At 38.1% G+C, this 18,038-nt stretch overlaps 1 protein-coding gene across 1 annotated transcript in view; it reads left to right on the top strand.

The window, feature by feature from the left end:
- The window catches only part of COBL (cordon-bleu WH2 repeat protein), a 156,370-nt gene that overhangs the window by 33,500 nt on the left and 104,832 nt on the right, over positions 1-18,038 (top strand). The window contains 3 exon segments of the mRNA XM_050321972.1: positions 6,938-7,144; positions 15,340-15,550; positions 16,271-16,499. Of these exon segments, the coding sequence (XP_050177929.1) occupies positions 6,938-7,144; positions 15,340-15,550; positions 16,271-16,499 (647 nt within the window).

Raw genomic sequence — 18,038 nt, forward strand, 5'->3', positions numbered from 1 at the left:
TACTAAGAGAATCAGAGCAGCAGAATGAAAACCAAAATAAATCTTAAAGATATCACCTCTCCCTCTTTCCAGATTCTACCTCCTTCCCCCTAGCAGTGCAGGGAGACACAAATGGGGGTTACAGTTGGTTTTTGTTTCTTCTGCTGTTCAGGGAGAAGAGTCCTTCCCCTGCTTCCTGTGGGGCCCCTCCCATGGGAGACAGTTCTCCATGAACTTCTCCAGTGTGAGTCCATCCCATGGCCAACAGTTCTCCATGAACTGCTGCCACGTGGGTCACTTTTCCATAGGGTGCAGTCCTTCAGGCACAGGCTGCTCCATTGTGGGTCCCCCACACTGGTAGGGCCACAAGTCCTACGCGGAAAACCTATTCCAGCATGGGCTCCTCTCCCTGTGCATCAGCAGGCCCGTGCCAGGGCTCTGCTCCAACACGGGCCTCCCATGGGGTCACAGCCTCCTTCAGGCACTCACCTGCTCTTGTGTGGGTCTCCTCCACGGGCTGCAGGTGGATCTCTGCACCCCTGTAGACCTCCATGGGCCACAGAGGCACAGCTGCTTCACCATGGGCTGCACCATGGGCTGCAGGGGAACCTCAGCTCTGGCACTTGGAGCACCTCCTATCCCACCTTCTCCACTCACCTTGGTGTCTGCAGAGTTGTTCACATGTTCTCACTCTGCTCTTCCCTGGCTGATGTTTTCATCTGCCCAATAACTTTTTTTCCTTCTTAAATGTGTTATTCCTGAGGCATTACTATCATTCCTGCTTGGCTTGGCCTTGGCCAGCAGCGGGTCCATCCTGCCGGCTGGCATTGGCTCCACTAGACATGGGGGATGCTTCTGGCAGCTTCTCACAGAAACCCCCCCTTTAGCCCCCACACTATCAAAATCTGGCCACACAAACCCAACACAACTTCCATCCTTCCTACCTCTTCTACAAATGCACTCATTCTGTTTGCTTCTGGCCTTTTGTTTTGTTTTCTTTTCTTTTCTTTTTCTTCTGGCATAGAAACTTGATCTTTAAAATATGTAAAGCAGTAGGCTTTCTCATCAGTTGAATAAAATAGAAGATAAAAAATATAATGAAATAACTTTTGCTTCTTTGCCAAAAACAAATTATTTTTTCTTCTTTATTTTGGGAGACTTTACCTTGAATGCAAGGAATAATTTTCATCATGTCTGTCAATGTGATTCTGCCTTAAAAATGGAATGATTTTTTGAAAGTAATAAGAAATTCAAACAAATTTCTGAAAAAAAGAAAACCATAAAATAATTACATACCATAATAGCCAGTGAAGTCAGAGTAAAGATTGTTAAAATCAAAATAAAAACTTATTTTTTAAAAAATAAAGTAACGTAGGGAACTCTAATTGTTCCCTGAGCTATATCCACATCGCAGTAATCTAGTTCATTACATTTTAGTCTCTGGTGAAGATTTCAGCTCTTTAGAAAGTGTAACATTTTTGTAATATTGTAAATGTTACATTTTAAAATAATACTGGAAACAAGTTACCACAAGAGTAATGCATTTGAGACCTGTAATTTATGTACTAGATATGAGACATTTAAAGGTGTAAGTTACCTGTGTTGTACATAATTATAATGAATTGTTATATTTAACCTGTGATAGAAAAAATACACTTGAGAAAGTTCTTTGATTTTGTTATTTTTTAATTGATTACTTTAAATGGTACAGATGGCAAAGTCAAATGGAGCTGTATTTTATGATGTACGGCTGTCTGGATGAATTCTTGACTCTTTAGTAGTTATGTACATTATTGTGCTCCCCTGGGGTCTGTTCTCCATCTCGCTGATCTGTTTGTATTTCCTTTACACTTGTGTTGCGTTGCATTTTTTATGAACTGCTGTGTCTAGAAGCTGGAAAGACTTTACTTACAAAGAAAGAACTTGGTGCACTGTTAATTCTGATATAGTGGTGGTCTCCCTCCCAGACTGTGAGCTAGGTCTTCTTTGCTTTACCATGAGCAACAAAGAATGAAAAAGAAATGTTCTCTGACAGAGACCTGCTTCTCAGACTAGATCACTAAGCAGGAGTGACTTCTACCATGCTTTGTCTTGGTGTTTTGGAGTATGATGTGGGGCAGGGTTTCTGACTTTGCTGTGCAAAGTGCCAGGGCCAGAGGGGAGAGGGAATGAGTGAACGTACTCATCTGTTTGTTTTTTTCTCACACAGCAACGTGCATAGATTTCCCCTCAAAACACTGTAGGAGTGCAATCACCTGAAAATCAAGAATGTTTATTCCCGTGTTTTCTGGTTTTCATTCGAGGGATACTGTGTCTGTATTCACTTACTACTGAGCACTTGCATTTTGGTTTACTCCTCCTAATTATGAGGTGGGTTGTACACAACTGTCATAGAAAAATCCTCTACAACTGTTCCAGTCTTGAACATTGACTAGATCACAAATTGAGTTGACCAGACTGTGGTAGTTGTTCATTATATCAAAACTGAATGTTTCCCCTAGTTCTGCTGTGTTGAGGGTTGGTTGGGTTTTTGTTTTGGTTTTGATGGGTTTTTCCATTGTGGTTGTTGGGTTTTTTTGTTTGGTTGATTTTTTTGTGGTGGATTTTTGTTTGGGTTTTTTTCAGGTTTTTGGTTTTGGGTTTTTGTTGTTGTTGTTGTTGCTTGTTTAAAATGAATGGTTAGAAAGAGGCTTGGCATAGAAAGGACCAGATTCTACAAACTAGTAAAGTGTGGAGCTCTTGCCAAAGTCCCACTGACATCCATGGGAGGAAGTCTGCCCTGTTAAATTGCCTTAGCCCTACAAGGCGGAGAGGATTATGTATGGAGCATGGTGGAAATGTGTAGGATTTCATTTTTTCACTTTCACTTTTTGATACTTTTGTGTGTGTGTTAGACCATATGTGAAGAAAGACAATCTCTGCATAGCATTGCCATGGCAGTGGAAGTCCCAGGACCACTCCTGGTGTTTTTAGCATGGGATTGTAAAGTCCAGGTCGTATGCTGTTCCTTGGTAGTTATATATTAATAAATTGTGGGTCCAAAGGGCTTCTGTTACCTTGTCTAGAAGTTCACAAGAAACTTTTCTTCATTTCTATTGCCTTTCTTCAATGTGCTGTACTACAGAAACAATGATCTTTCTGGTCAGTGTCCTTGTTTTTCCATTTTGAGAAGCCTGATGCCTTTACTGAGAACAGTTCTGGTAGGTTATTTATGTGTTCTGCCTAATTATTTCATGAGTGTAAGCATTTTTTCAACTTACAGTAAAGTAAGAAGAATTAGTTCAAGCCTCAGTAAAAGTCACTGTACATTTATGTATTAGAATCAGCTGCTTCTTTTTAATCTGTTTCTTGTCTCAAGGACTGTATGGAAGCATTCATGTAACCATGAATTAAACCTAATCATAGATTTGAAGTGTTTCTGCTTCTAACTTCTACCACAGATTAAAAGTAGGTATGATGTATTAATAGACATCTCAGTACTGAGCACAGTGAAAGAAGTTTAGGGAGAAAACATGGCTGTTGAATTAAGTTTAGTTTATCTGACACTGAAGACTGTTATGTAACTTTTTTATAGTATGTTGTGTTCATCGTGTGGAAAGTACCCATGGTTAAAAGAGGCTTTTAAATCACTCACTTTCTCTGTGCATTATTTTAGTGGGGTAACAAAAAGGCTTTTATTATGGAGTGCTTTGCTATTGTCCTTTATAACCATTGTAGCTCTGACAGAGAAAGATGAATTCTTTTTCTGGCTCACTTTCAATAGTATTAACAAGCATCTAGGCACTTTCTGACTGCAGTTGCTGGAGCCTGTCAGAAAGCAGCTGCTCGTGCCAGATCCAAAGTAGAGCTAGATCTGTGGTTTTCAGTCTGCAATTCATGGAGCTTCTTTCTACTACTGAGATGTTTCGGAAAGCTGGCTAGGAAGTGCAAATCTGTGCCACGTATCACTGTACAAATGTGAACTTTAGAGGGATCTGCTTCCACTGAAATAATTTGAGATCTGTCATTTGGAAAATGCCGAAAACCAGGCATTTAAAGCAGTTGCAATGTTTCAAGAGAATATGTAGTCGCTATTGTGGAAAAGTTCGTATGAGGTCACCTGAACTGTTGCTAAGTTAGTGACACTGCAGTGGGAATGTTTTCCCTTTTCCTTTCTCTGATGTCTCTGAAGGAAACAGACATGCCCTGTCCTTTCTGCACAAAAAAAAAGGAGGATTGTAGGATCTACGAGGCCCTGTCTGCATAATGCCAAAAAGAATAGGCATTGTTACATGTTATATAGAGTTAAAGTGAACATCGCTGGTTAACATACAGCTGATACTTTTGATGGTATGATGCCTGATTTACTGACATACTACACACACTGCCCCCTGCCGCAGCCCCAAGCAGTTTTATACAAGGTAATTGCAGACTTGGCTGTAGAGTACTTAAAAAAAAAAAAAAAAAAAAAAAAAGTCACACTCTCATTTCCAAGCTATAAATTAGTATTAAGGTGGTATTAAGGTGTCTGACCTTGTTTGTTCTTGCAGAAAACCAAATGCTGCTTTGTTATTGCTAGGGAACAGATATCTTGTGTAGCTTACTCTTGACTTACTTGCTCCTCCTTAATCAGCTTCAAAACTCATTCTTTTTTCACTTCTTCCCTGAAATCTCTTCAGGTCTCTTCCATTTCAGCTTTTTTCAGTTTCATGATTATTTTATTACCACTGCTTTATTTTTTTAATCTTTGTTTACTGTGAGATCTGGAATTTACAAGTCCAGGTAAATCATAGTTTCAGCTAGTTCTGCCAGGCTCAAAACACTTGCCTACTTCTTTTCTTCCCACCCACTGTGGTGCTTTGTCAGGATCACTGTGTTGAAATTGTCTCCCACATTATAGAACAAGCTTTAAGAAACAAAAATAAAAGCTTGTTTTAAGAAATAGGTTGATGTGAATCTCTATAGCTACTTATATTGATGCTGGTGGTGTTACAAAGAGCAAGAATTGCATCATTTGTAAATTGATGTGAAGTCCTTAAACTTTGATTGCTTGATTGTAAGGCTGTGTTGGCATGATCTGGATGTATGCAAAACTCCCATGTCTCTCACTGCCTGCTTACAAATAACAACTGTAGCTAAATGTAAAGGTACGTGAACAGAAGATGAATCCCAATTTATTTTTTTGTCCTCCAATAGACAAGAGTTTATTTCATAGACATACAGAAAGTCAAGGTAGTTTGGCAAACAATAAAGCCTTGAACTTCTTATCATCACCTCCTTGGGGAGGACTGTTGAAGCTGCAAGTTAGTGACTGATGACTTCATGACTCATTGAGTATATACAGGATAAAAAGTGAATGTTCAGGGAAAACTTCCAATGGAAGAGAAATTGCTGTATGCTAATAAATAAAGCGGTACTTCACCCTGCATATTTGAGGAAAATGCTATTTGTTATGCACACAGGAAAGGAAAGGCAATATCTTCATCACTGCTAATTTTACAGTATCCTGCAGAGGTCTAACTGAAATGTGCATTTTCAAGGCGGTGTAACAAATTTTTGTAGTTGAGACATGTAACAGAAGTTATTGGTCAAATGCAATATTGACTTAAAAATATAAGGGGTTTGGATTTTTTCTGATCTCTTTTTTTCTTTTTTCGTCTCTTTTTTTTAATATGATACAACTCTTACTATTTTTCTCTGCCAGAAGCTTACACCGGTAAAAAGCTGAATTTTTAGTCTTTTTATCTGTGAGAATACAGGTTATCTTTTCTTAAAGAAGAGATTTGGTATTTCAGTTCAGTTTTTAATTTTTTTTTTTTCCCTAAACACAGTTTTGTCTTTGGCTGATTCAACCACTAAGCTTTTCAGGCATTTTAGGGTTAGAGTGCTTCTTTTGTACTCTTCCTTTCTGGACTTCAGTTTATGTTGTTTTGCGGGGTAAAAATGATGTGCAGAATTGCAATCTCTTCTCTTCCTGCACCCTAAAACAGGAAAATTTTAAAAATGCAGGCAGTAAGCCTGTGTAATAATTTCTGAGTAAATATTTTACTGCTTTTTCCATCTGTTACACTAAAATCAGACTTAAACTAGGCATAAATCTAGTCAGAAGAGGTCACTGGGGTATTAATCATCAGAGTTAATCCTCTTAGACGTGTGCTTGGTATGAGGCCAGCTATTCAGAAATTTAACAGCACACATATGTTGCTTATCTGTCTGGCAGCTTACCAATGAAGTAAACTTTAAATCTGTGGTGGGTTTATATCTCTGTAAAGTACGCTGCTTGTTTGGTGCAAGCTCTGATGCAGCTTTTTTGTATATCACACATTGTGCATTGCCTGCTACTGAAGAATGAGTTTCTTTCAGGGTGCTTTCAAAGAGCTGTAGCCTAGTGTTGTGTGATATGAAATGATATCATTCACAGTTGACCTTTTCATGGTGCTTCCCTGTGAAGTACGATGAGCCAGATTTAATACTACTAACTCGGAGCAGAGGAGGAGACAATATTTCAAGTAGAGTAATACTGTGGAACCCAAATATAGCTGAATGAAACCTCACCCTGCCTCCACTCTTGCCATTCTGACTTGGAAGAAACATTTATGTACGTAAATACAACTCTTTCTTGAGTTAGGTCTGGACTGCACCCAATATTTCTGTTTCTCACTTCACTGGAGCAGGCTTCATACTTGACAGAAAAATTATTATATCATATCCCAATTATGGAACTGATTCATCCCCCGGAACATGGAAAACAAACAGTAGGAGTGAGTGCATCATTAAAAAAATAGTGTATTTTTAGAGAAGAGGTAGAAATAAAAGTGCAACTCCATTGAAAAATTTCATGATAAAGAAAATTACTTGCATTAGAGGAACTTTTTAAAACAATCTGAGATTATGGCTGAAAGAACATTGTTTCTTAGTAATGTGTTAATACTTTCCTTGCAAGAAATTATTAATTTTCTTCTTGCCTTTGTTTCTCAAGGAAAAGAATGAAAGCTCGTGCTCCTCCTCCACCAAATCAACCTTCTGCAGCAAGTAGAATTCACAGTGAGCACAAGTCCCCTGCAGAGACAGCTGTAATTTCTGATCAGAACCTTGTGAGCATGAAGGAGAACATGATAAACAGATTGGTGGACTTCACAGTCATTCTACCCAGTGGGGTGGAGCAGAAGAACACAGTACAAGGAAGGTAAGGCTTTGATTATCTCCCACTTTCTAGAGCCCTTTGTTCCCAGTGGGATACTTGCTGATATTGATGTCTTTCTGAGTTTATGGGATTTCTCTGTCATGTGCTTCTCTGCATTTTGAGCAGCTGCTGCAGCAGAGAGTCCTGAGAGCCATGTATAAAGGACCCTCTCTTCTGGGGCAGGACGGATTTAGCAGCTACTGTGTCACTGGCCCCGTGGACCATAATCAGCACATGTACAAATCCATCTATTTCATATAGCACCAATAGGCTTAGACTGTATCACATTTCATAATCCAGAGTGGGTTTGGTGCAGTGGAAGTAGGTGGCTCCTGGCAAACAGCAGTCCTGACAGTATGACTGCCTGGAATCAAAAAGCAAGCTCAGAAGATGAATGATTCCTTACGTTCAGACGTGCCATCTTCACAAATACTTTGCAGTTGTGTAGACAGTAAAGCATCTGCTCATATTTAGGAAGCCTTTTATATAGAAAAGTGTATTTTTTTCCATGGAAAGAGGGAGAGGTTACTTACTGGGTACAACCAAGGGCAAATTGTATTGGAATGGCAATTTTGAGATAATTTTCTTCACTGTGGGAACTCTTTCTTATCCTCTCTGTGTGAATTGGTTTGAAAGAGGGAGATGTTACTTTAGGAAATAATTTGAAAAAGTTTTAAAAATACAATTAATACTTTGATGAAACTGTTGCAAATGGTGTGGTCAGCAGTAGACAAGAAATTGTAGGAAGTTGTAGCATCAAGTTCAGAGGATATTATAGGAGCCTGTTGATAAAGCAGGGTCTGTGCTTATCTTACAGTCAGGGTTTTCAGTAGTTATTTGCATTCCTGTAGAACTACTCCTTTTGGTCTGATATGTTAGTCTGTTTTGACTGGTTGCCTATTAGTGTATTTTGATGCCTGAGAAGGACGTGTATAGCAGTTGTTACTCACTCTCAGGAGACTAGTGCAACTTGGGTGGGTCAGTCTCAAAGCCAGAGTGATGTTGAAGGTTTGAAAGGAAAGCAGTGGTTATCAGGGATTTCAGATTAGACATGTAATGCTTGAGTTTTTATGGGGAGATTTGGACTTCATGAGAGAAAGAAGAGAACAGGCCTGAGAAGCAGAACAGGACATGAAACTCATGAGCCATTAGATCCCAAAGAAAGGTGATATTTCATTGTCAAATTCAAGCCACCTGAGAGCTGACAAGAGGCTAATATTCATGCAGCATTTTGTATTGAGACATAGATAATTGCCATATGGTTAGAAAATATTTATTTTCCCTCACAAAAACTTAATCCCAGAACAAACAGTCCAAGAGCACTAGAAGAGTGGTGTTTTAATGCGACTTTTTGAAGAACATAAAAGCTAGTTGAGCAAAGAACAATTGGAAAGTCCCTGTACAATTAACATTCTGTGTCTTGCACAGTTGTTTATCTCTAGCTATCACATATACTGAGACTGAGTGTTTTGTTTATTAGAGTCTTTAGTCTGTGGACTAAAACCTGAAAGAAATGTTGAAAATGAAACTTCACATGTGAGGTTATTTATATCATCTGTATTAAGCATTCTAAGCAACCACACTGTTCTCTTTGTGTTTGTGAAGGTATTCACTTCTTTCCAGTAACTGCATGACAGGTGTAGGCCTCTGATTTAGGTGGCAATTAAATTCCTACTTGTGTTAATGTGCTAAGCCAGTGCCTAACCTAGGTAGTAGCTGTTCTCCCTCAGCGCTGTCTTGAAGACTTCTGAAGACAGAAGTCAGTGACACTGATAGTCAGCTGTGGGAAGTGGAAGATGATAGAAACTGAGGAAGGGGGAATAAATCATTCCAACAAGTTATGAAGTAAGAAAAGGATACTCTGTAATGAGCCCTGTATACTGTGGCATTAGTCTGTGAAGAGATTTCATGTGTACTGCTGTTCTTTCTAATCATTTGAAGATGCAATTTTCTGTACATTAATACTGGTAATGATTTCAGGTATGTGGAATAGTAAAAATAATAACGTCAGGAGTATCTGAAATTTGTAGTGGATGAACTGTCTTAAGTACCTGGGTTTGGATGAAAGCCCAGGCATTTTTGACCTTTTGCATTGTTTTGACATTGTGAACTGAACAGCTGTGAAGACAGTGGTACTTGGAGGTAGACACTAAATGATGAAGATACTGGATTTTTAAAAAAAATGTTTTTTTTTTAAGTTTGAGGCAAGTACAAGAGCTAGTGCAAGTAATGAAATTTTTTCCCTGTTCACTCTTTTTATCTGTGGTGATATCATAAAAGGGCATTGCAGAAAACCTGCTGTTGTTTATACTGCTGTAAATCTTCAGTATTTTTGTTACCGTCATCAAAACTGCATTCTGCAAAATCTGCTTTTGGGTACCCTGGGGAAATAGGTTTTTTACTGCAGAAAAATTTGCAAAACCTTGCCCTGGGCATCTTCATAATGAAAAATTATTCTGTAATTTCAGGAAAGCAGTTCACAGAACAATGAAGTACACTAGATTATATTTGAAAATATAAATACTGTAGGTAATTAGTATCACTTAAGGTTATTGTAAATGAACTAAGTTAAAAGTTATGTATTTCAATTTGTTCATTATATACATGTTGTTAATTTAACTTTGTTCTCTATGTAGAAAGTTTGTGCTATTTAAAGATATTTTATTGGAATCTAGAACTGTTAAATAATTTCAGTTATAAAAGTTAACTCAAGCTGAAAGTCTCTCTTTAAGAGTTTATTGCCATCTTGTAACACACAGTTTGTTTGAGATTTTGGAACTATGTAGTGCAGATTTTAAGTTAAGTCCTTAGGAAGTGTGTGCAGCAATAGAATAGTATTAAAAATCAGTTTTCTTTTTTTTAAATAATTGATCCCCATGAACTCTACTGTAAAACATGTAGAAGTATTCATGAAAAACTGTTAGCCTGCTTTCCACTGAAACCCCACAACTACTCTTTGTGTTTTTGTATGACCGATATGCAGAACAGTAAACTGGAGAGTTGTTGCTCCTGCTGTTATCTTATAAATTCTCTCACCTATGTGATGCACGGAGAGAAGAACACTGGAATAAGCAATAAACTAGCCGAAGCTGTAGTCCCATTGTGCAAATACTCCAGGACAGATTTCACTGCAGAATATGCGTCATACAGAGCCTAAAGCTAATGTCATCACAGAAAGAACATTCTCACATAATTCTCAGTAATAGATTCGTTATTGCAGGTTTATAGCTCAACATATAGAACAGTGTTTCAAGAAAGAAAGACTGAAAGTGTGAAGTCAGCCCAGGCTGGTAAAACATGAAAGAGTTGTTGTTAGAAAAAGATAAAAAGGGCACATGGCAAAAGATTTAAAAATTACCTTAACTAAATTCTAAATTAGAGCCAGGTCAAAACTACAGTAGTTCAATATAGGTTAAGAAAAAAGAAACAGTCTTACTAGAATAATTTACAGAATAATTTATGTTGGAAATGGGCCACTGGAACTCACCATTTCTAGGCAAGTTTGAATACCTCCAGGGAGGAAGTTTCTAAATGTCTCCGTACCCCTTTTCCAGAGCTTGACCATCCTCATGGCAACAAAATGTTTTCTTGTACCTAAATGGAATTTCCTATGTTGGCACTTGTCTCTTGCCACTTATCCTCTTGCTGTTCGCTGGCAAGAAGAATCTAGTGCTGTAACCTTACCAGTTCATACTTACAGACAGCAGGAAAATCCCCCTTCAGCCTTCTTGTGTTAAGGCTCAACAAACCCAGTCCTCTGGCTCTTCTTGTGTGTCATTTTAATGTTCCTTCTGTGGACTTGCTCAGTTATGGAAAATGAGACAAATGTACACGAGCAAAATAAGAAAAGAAATAGAAAACATTTATGAGTGTCTGTTTATTATGCTTCCTGAACTTGTTTGGATAAAGCTTGCTATTTAGTGTATACATTTCTGGTTGTGTAGGAAAAATTTTAATCTTTTCATGAAGTGCCTGCTGTATTTTGGAGCGTGAGAAAATAATAATGACTAATGCTATTTTCTGTTTGCAAATGCATATAGTGAAAGCATTAGAGCTTTCAGGTCACACTTTACACTATAGTGTTTCTTTTCCAGTCAGTTGTCACTGTAGGTTCCTAACGCATATCTGGCACTGATCTAAATAAAGAGGATTCTTTCTTCCAGTTTGAGATTTATTTTTTTTTTTGGCATATAATGGCTTAGGTTGGAAGGGTCATCTGATTCCACCCCCGCTGCCATGGACAGGGACAGATTCCACCAGACCAGGTTGCTCAGAGCTCCATTCATCCTAGCCTTGAACACTTCCAGTGACAGGGCATCTACAACTGCTCTGGCCAACCTATTCCAGTGCCTCACCACACCCTCACAGTGAAGAATTTCTTCCTAATATTTAATCTAAACCTACTCCCAGTTTGAAGCCATTTCCCCATATTCTGTCACTACATGCTCCTGTGAAAAGTCCCTCTCCAGCTGTCTTGTAGGCTCCCTTCAGGTACTGAAAGGCATTTGTAGAATGAAGGTAGAAGGTAATAAGAAAGTTGGTTTCCTCTGATAGAATACAACTTTACCCTACACATTTATTTCTTAGATGTATAAGGCTGTATTTTAAAATGGATTTCTCTGTGTGATCCAAGGAGATTAGGCCAAACCACGCCCAAAACAACTCAGTTGTTTTATGCGTCTTAAAATTATAGGCCTTTGCTGCATTTTACTGGAGAACAACAGGACACAAGCAGTCTGAAGCTCAAACGGGATCACAGGTTCAGCGTGATAAATATTGCTGACAAAGTAGTTATTCTTTACTATCCAGAACTGGTGGTTGTCAAACAGCTTAGTAATTGAATATCAGGACAGAGCTGAAGTACTCTCCTTTGGTAAGAGTAGTCATATGGACCTTCTTGTCTGAGTCTTAAATTGGGTTCACCCTCCAGTTTTATTTCTGTTCTCTAGTATTTGCTTATCAGTCATTAACCTTTGGTGTCTGTTCCATAGTGTTTAGTCTCTCCACACACAATTTCAGTAACAATTTACTAAAATAAAAAAATAAGGTGTTTCTTAGCTGTTGGAAAGGAGACACATAAGTTAATTTCAGCTTTAGATTTAATTGTTTAGGATCAGACCTGCCTGAATTTCAAAACAGAGTATGCTCTCTACCAGATCTTGAAAGCAACTTAAAATACAGTGCAGATATGTGTGGAACAAGATGGAAGTAAAGGAAGGACTGATTTTTTGCATCTTCCAAGAGCCATATTCAGCCCAAGGTTAGAAAGAAAAATTGGTCTAGATTAGTAGATTACAATTCTCTTGCTGTGTTTAGTGTCTCTCATCTGTGTATGACATATACATGGAGTTTACTTGAAATAAAAATCCCATATAAAATTAAGCTGAACTCTATTACAGTTTAGAAGGTAAATCTTTCAAGTTGGTACCACTGAAATCTGATAGAAGAATGACTTTGCAAGGACTTCCCAGCTCTCTTACTTCCCTTGAAACACATGAATTTTGAATTTTGCTTGTGAAATTTCTCTTTTCTCTTTCCTCTTCCCTTTTTTCTTTATACTTCAGAAGTTTTGTGGAAAATTTTTCTCCAAATTTACATTTTGGGAAGAGCATACTATTCATTTTGAAGTTGTTTCAAAAGCGTCAGAGGTATTGCTTAATCTGTATTTTTAAATGGTACAGATGAAGCCTCGGGATAGTTTTCCTGATGGAACAGTTGTGTATTCTGAGTTGCATGGCACAGGTTGTTGCAGACTTCAGGGATGTTGCAGGATGCAGACACAGGGATGTTGCAGACTTCCTTATGAGTTATGTTTAATGCATGCCTGCTCTGTAATCAGCAGTAAGATGAAACCTCAAATTTGGCTGGATATTTGAACTGTCCATTGTCTAGACAAATTTGTTCAACTTGCATGATTGAGCAACTTATTTTCTCAGATGGCTAGTGGATTCTGATCTTGTTGTAGTTGTGCTACTGTTGCTGCTGAAAATATTTTATAATTTCAGTGGTAAATGCGTGGAATCATAAACTGTTACTTTGATGAACTGTATTTTTTTTTTAATATCCTTTTTCAAAATGTAAGATAACTGTCCAGATTCGAATGAATTATCACATTATTATGCACTACAAAAATATAATAATGTACCACTTCAAATAGAAAAGTCTAGCACATAGAACACCATGTATTATGATTTTGCCAGGTTACTTACTTTTCTGTGAAACATTAGTAATAAGGCTGAAGGGAAACAAACACTTGCAAATTTTAATTTAAAAGCAATATATCTTTAAACAGACAAGCTGAAATCTGTATCAGGAGAACTGACACTTTTTAAAAGTGCTCACTGCTGCAGAGTTTAATGAATATTCGTATAAATACTGGTGTAGGTGAAATTCTCCTATAGTTTGGATTTAGTAGGTGTAAATGTCTGTTGGTTTGTGATGTGTTGCATATGGTTGTGAGATACAGACATTATCAACCTGGGGACGGTGCCAGAATAAGTCATCATGAAATGACCTGATACAGTTTTTATTTAGGTACTGAATGGTTGTATTTAGATGCTCTCTATGTTAGCAGTTGCCATAGTGTTCTAAATTTTCTAAAGCCTCCTATACGTATTAATGACACCTGTTCTCTTTGTTTGATCTTCAGTCGTCATGTTCTCACTGTGTTCTTCTCTTTCCAGTGAGATCACATACTTCAGATTTTCCATGCTTGCCACTTTTCCAGCTCACACTGTGTAACTCAGTTAAAATTGAAATAGGTAACTGTAAAGCAGGTCCTATCCGCTTCGCTTGCATGGGAAGAGCTGTCATCTACATATATTTTTGTCTTTTGCCTGTTAATAAGGAATTGTTTTTTCCATTGTCATTGTCTTTGCCATTGGCTCTCTGGGGTTTTTCACCAATTTGTTGATCAGTTGTTGGCCAACAACATACCCACAGAAACAATATTGGCAGCCCTCCCAGAGAGTAATTTCCCAGATGCCAACAGCTTGCAGTTCGAAGGGCAGGTCTTGAGCCACAGATGTAATGGTGGTAGATAATAATCTTTGAAGTATTTAATTTTCTTTAAATTTGCTTGCGTTTTGAATCTGTATACAGTTTTTCCAGTTTAAACATTAGAAGAGGTAACAGTTCTTTTGGCAAATATACTGTGTATGCAATTGTTTTCACTTCTGCTAGAAGATAAATATCCCACTGTATATGACAGTCTTCAACTACAGCTGGAAGTTTTTTTCAACTTACAATGTTTTTTTAATGACAGAAAATGGTTTATGAAACCAAAGGTTTTCAGAAAATTACCAGTTTTAATAAATTTGGTTTCTGTGATCCTGTATAGAATTTTAGCAGAGAAGGCTGGGGAAAAAAAAAAAAAGAACCCTTCAAAATCATGGTAGAAGAGGATTTCCAAGGTGTGCGGGAGCACAGTTCGTATCGGCTGTGTCAGACAGTGAATATTGAGTTATTGACACAAAATGGAGTACCTCTGTGCAGAGGCATGAAATAAGAGAGGGATAGTTGCTGACTTCTTTAATCTCGTAGTTTAAGAATCACATCTGCAGTAAGAGTTACTGATAATGCAAATACTCAATACCAGATATTTTTATACAGGGTTAATATCCTCACCAAAATAAATATGGACAGGATCTCTTGTACTTGAAAATACTGCTGGTGTCAAATGGATTTGGGGAGCTCAAAATTGTAAGCTGGAAAAATAAATCCTCTCTACTGTTTGTTCCATATTTAAATGCTCCATTTTGGATTCTGTTATGTGATGATTCAAATCTAGGTAGAGTTTACTGGACTATGAGTGCATAATTTATTTATATTTTGTCTTCATGTTAAAGAACAGCATTTGAATTGGAGAGTTTAATGTATGGATTTAGTAGATAAGTTGCACGTTGTCTGCACTTGGCTTATGTTGGTTAGTGCTATGATTGGCACTGTTGTCTGCCTCAGAGTGAATAGTTAATTGCCAGCTCATAAACACACACCAAAGTGCGAATATATTTAATTCCTATCATTTTATCTGATCTGTTTAGCATTTCAAAGGACTAGCACTGTTCACTCATAAAGATGGTTAACTAGTGACACATCCACAGCTTGTATTGTCTTTTTTCCTCCCGTCTTAAAACTGAGGTAAATTTTGTAGCAACTGTTTTTTCTCATGCTAATGGTGAATGTCTTCTTCCTTGCAGTAAAGCTGTGATGGATGTATTAGTTGATTTATGCAGCCAGTATCACTTAAATCCATCCCAACACAGTCTTGAACTGAAGTCTTCGGGAACTCAACAAGTTCTGAGTTACAAGCCAAACACTTTGATAGGAGCACTGGATGTAGAGACAATACTTCTGAAAGAGAAGGTTCCTGAAGAGAAGGCAAAGCGACCTCTGCCAAGAGTCCCTGAGGTCAGTACTCTGTCGGGCTAAAATGGTGCCATGAAACATCATTTCATTCCTATGATTTCAAGTAGTTCTTCCAATCTTTTCATCTTGAAACTGGATGGGAGAGACTTGATTGACTATAACCTGCTTTACTAGCTTAACTGTTTTGCATGCAGATTGGTAGAGGCTAGTCTAGACATTTAGGCAAAATGTTGCACATGGTTGGATAGATGGAAATCTGAAGATTGGGGTGATTGAAATTTGCAGTAATGACTGAAATGAGAGTTATGGGGTTGTATGGAGGTACATGGAGTTTTGGTGATATTTTGTTTGCCATCTTTATTAAAGATATGGGAGACGACTGATCGTTAATAAATGTATTTCACATTACTGTGAAGATTCAGAAGAAGCCATTTTCCAAATGTTTGCTGAAATTTTTATTATTCTGAATCAATATCTAATTATACTCTCACATCTTTCAGAGTGGTACTTGTGAACATTCACAAATTACCTCTGTCCCTGATCCCTTTTCCTTCTTGGCCTGTTCTTGTTAATGTCTCCTTAGTGGCAAGGGAGGTCTGAGTTTGTTTTTTTTTTTTTTAATAACATTTTTTTGCAATTTGGGTTAAATTTGCCTGAGAATAGTCAAGACAATATGGAATTCCGCAGTGCATTTCTCATTGTAAAATTGTTGTACAATGCCATCACAGAGGTGAGACTGAGAGTTTGTGTTTGTTTCTGCAGAAATCTGTGAGGCTGGTAGTGAACTACCTGAAAACACAGAAGGCTGTGGTTCGAGTTAGTCCAGAGGTGCCTCTTCACAACATCATCCCAGCTATTTGTGAGAAGTGTGAAGTCAGTCAAGAGCACATTGTTCTTCTGCGAGATGGCATAACTGGGGAGGAACTGGAGCTTACCAAGTCCTTGGAGGAGCTGGGGATAAAGGAGCTGTATGCCTGGGACAGGAAAAAAGGTGAGCTGAGACCAAAAGAAGTTTCTGCAGGGTTATATAATGTGACAACAATATGGGCAACTTAAAAGCATTTGTGCTGCCATTCCTTTGGAGTCCAGCTGAAACAGCAAAGTGACATCTCAGTCCAGAGAGCAGCATGAGTTTGTTCAGTGAGCCGTGCCCTGAGCAGCAGCCAGGTCAGCAACATGCCCAGCCGTCCTTGGTTGCTCTTGGGCCCTGTGCCAGGCTGGGCTGCTCTCTGGCAGGGTGCAGGTTGGCCTGGGGCAGGGCAGAAGGAGGAGCTTTGCTACATCCTGGAGCTGCTGTCGGTAGAGGTGGGCGTAACACAGGGGCCTCGTCTAGGCAGAGCCTGACATTCACCTGTGCTGTGGCTTGGAGAGAAAGAAAGAAGAGACATGCCATAGTCATGGCAGCTGTGAAAGCTGAGAGGCAGAGGCGACAGCCCAGCTTTTATGAGAAACAGACTGGATAGGCTCAGAGACGAAGTTATTGATGGTTTAGTGAAGAGGAACTAAGAGGTATTTGTATTTGAAATTTTGTTCTCTTGTTTATTTATCCTCACTTTCTGTTCTGATAGTCGACATTGTAGTAGCTACTTCTTAGACTTGAGTTTTATCGACTGATTACGTATTCAAATAGCATAATTATGTGATGTGCTTTAAAATATACCTGCTTTAAAAATACACATTGACAAGAACTACTTCCTTTCAGGTCAGAAAGTGATATTCATTAAAATTGTCTCCTGCAGTTTGTCTCAATTGGTATCACTTCCAGCACAGTAAATGTCCTTATTTATTGTTTAGATAATGTCATTCTTGTAGATGCTGAGCTGCAGGCTCATTTTTTATTTATAAAGTTATTTATTTATGTTGACGTTCTGTCTCTTCTTTCCAACTCCTTTGATAAGTGACAGTTCTGCCTTTGTGCGAGTCAAATTTCAATGGGTTTAGACTTCTAAGTAAACTAAATATCTCCTATTCCTTTGAATTGTTAGGATGTTCAAAAGAGAGGTTGACAGCACATCATAACTCAATTGCATGTTTATTGTTTTAAGACATTTACTTGTAATTAAGCTAACCATTTTGGAGCAACATATTGAATAGGCAGAGTATTCAACAGGATTTGTTCAACATACTCCAGGGACAACTTACAGAGTAATTACCATAATAATGCCTGCCTTAAACTCTTTCCTTTCAAACAAAAAGGATGATGTATATGCTCCTTATCCTGATCCTGAGTGTATTTCAGCTTTTTCTGTCTTCCTCTTACTCTGTACCATGGTGTCTGAGAAAACCAGTAAATGTACATAAAATTTACAGGAATTTTTCCTTTGTTTCATCAAATTCCTTCTTCCATTTTCTCAGTTGTAATCTCCGAGAGGAATAAACCCATTGGTTTTAGTAGCTGTTGGTCTGTGAATTGTGCATTGAGTAGTTATTCAGCCTGTTTAGTTATCAGAACATACAGATTTTTTAAATACTTTCCCACTAACAAGTAACGCATCAAAGGTGCTAAAAGCTTAGGCTGTGCTTGTAAGAG

This window comes from Myiozetetes cayanensis, unplaced genomic scaffold (assembly GCF_022539395.1).
Source record: "Myiozetetes cayanensis isolate MyiCay16 unplaced genomic scaffold, myiCay2020 scf1, whole genome shotgun sequence".
NCBI lineage: Eukaryota > Metazoa > Chordata > Aves > Passeriformes > Tyrannidae > Myiozetetes > Myiozetetes cayanensis.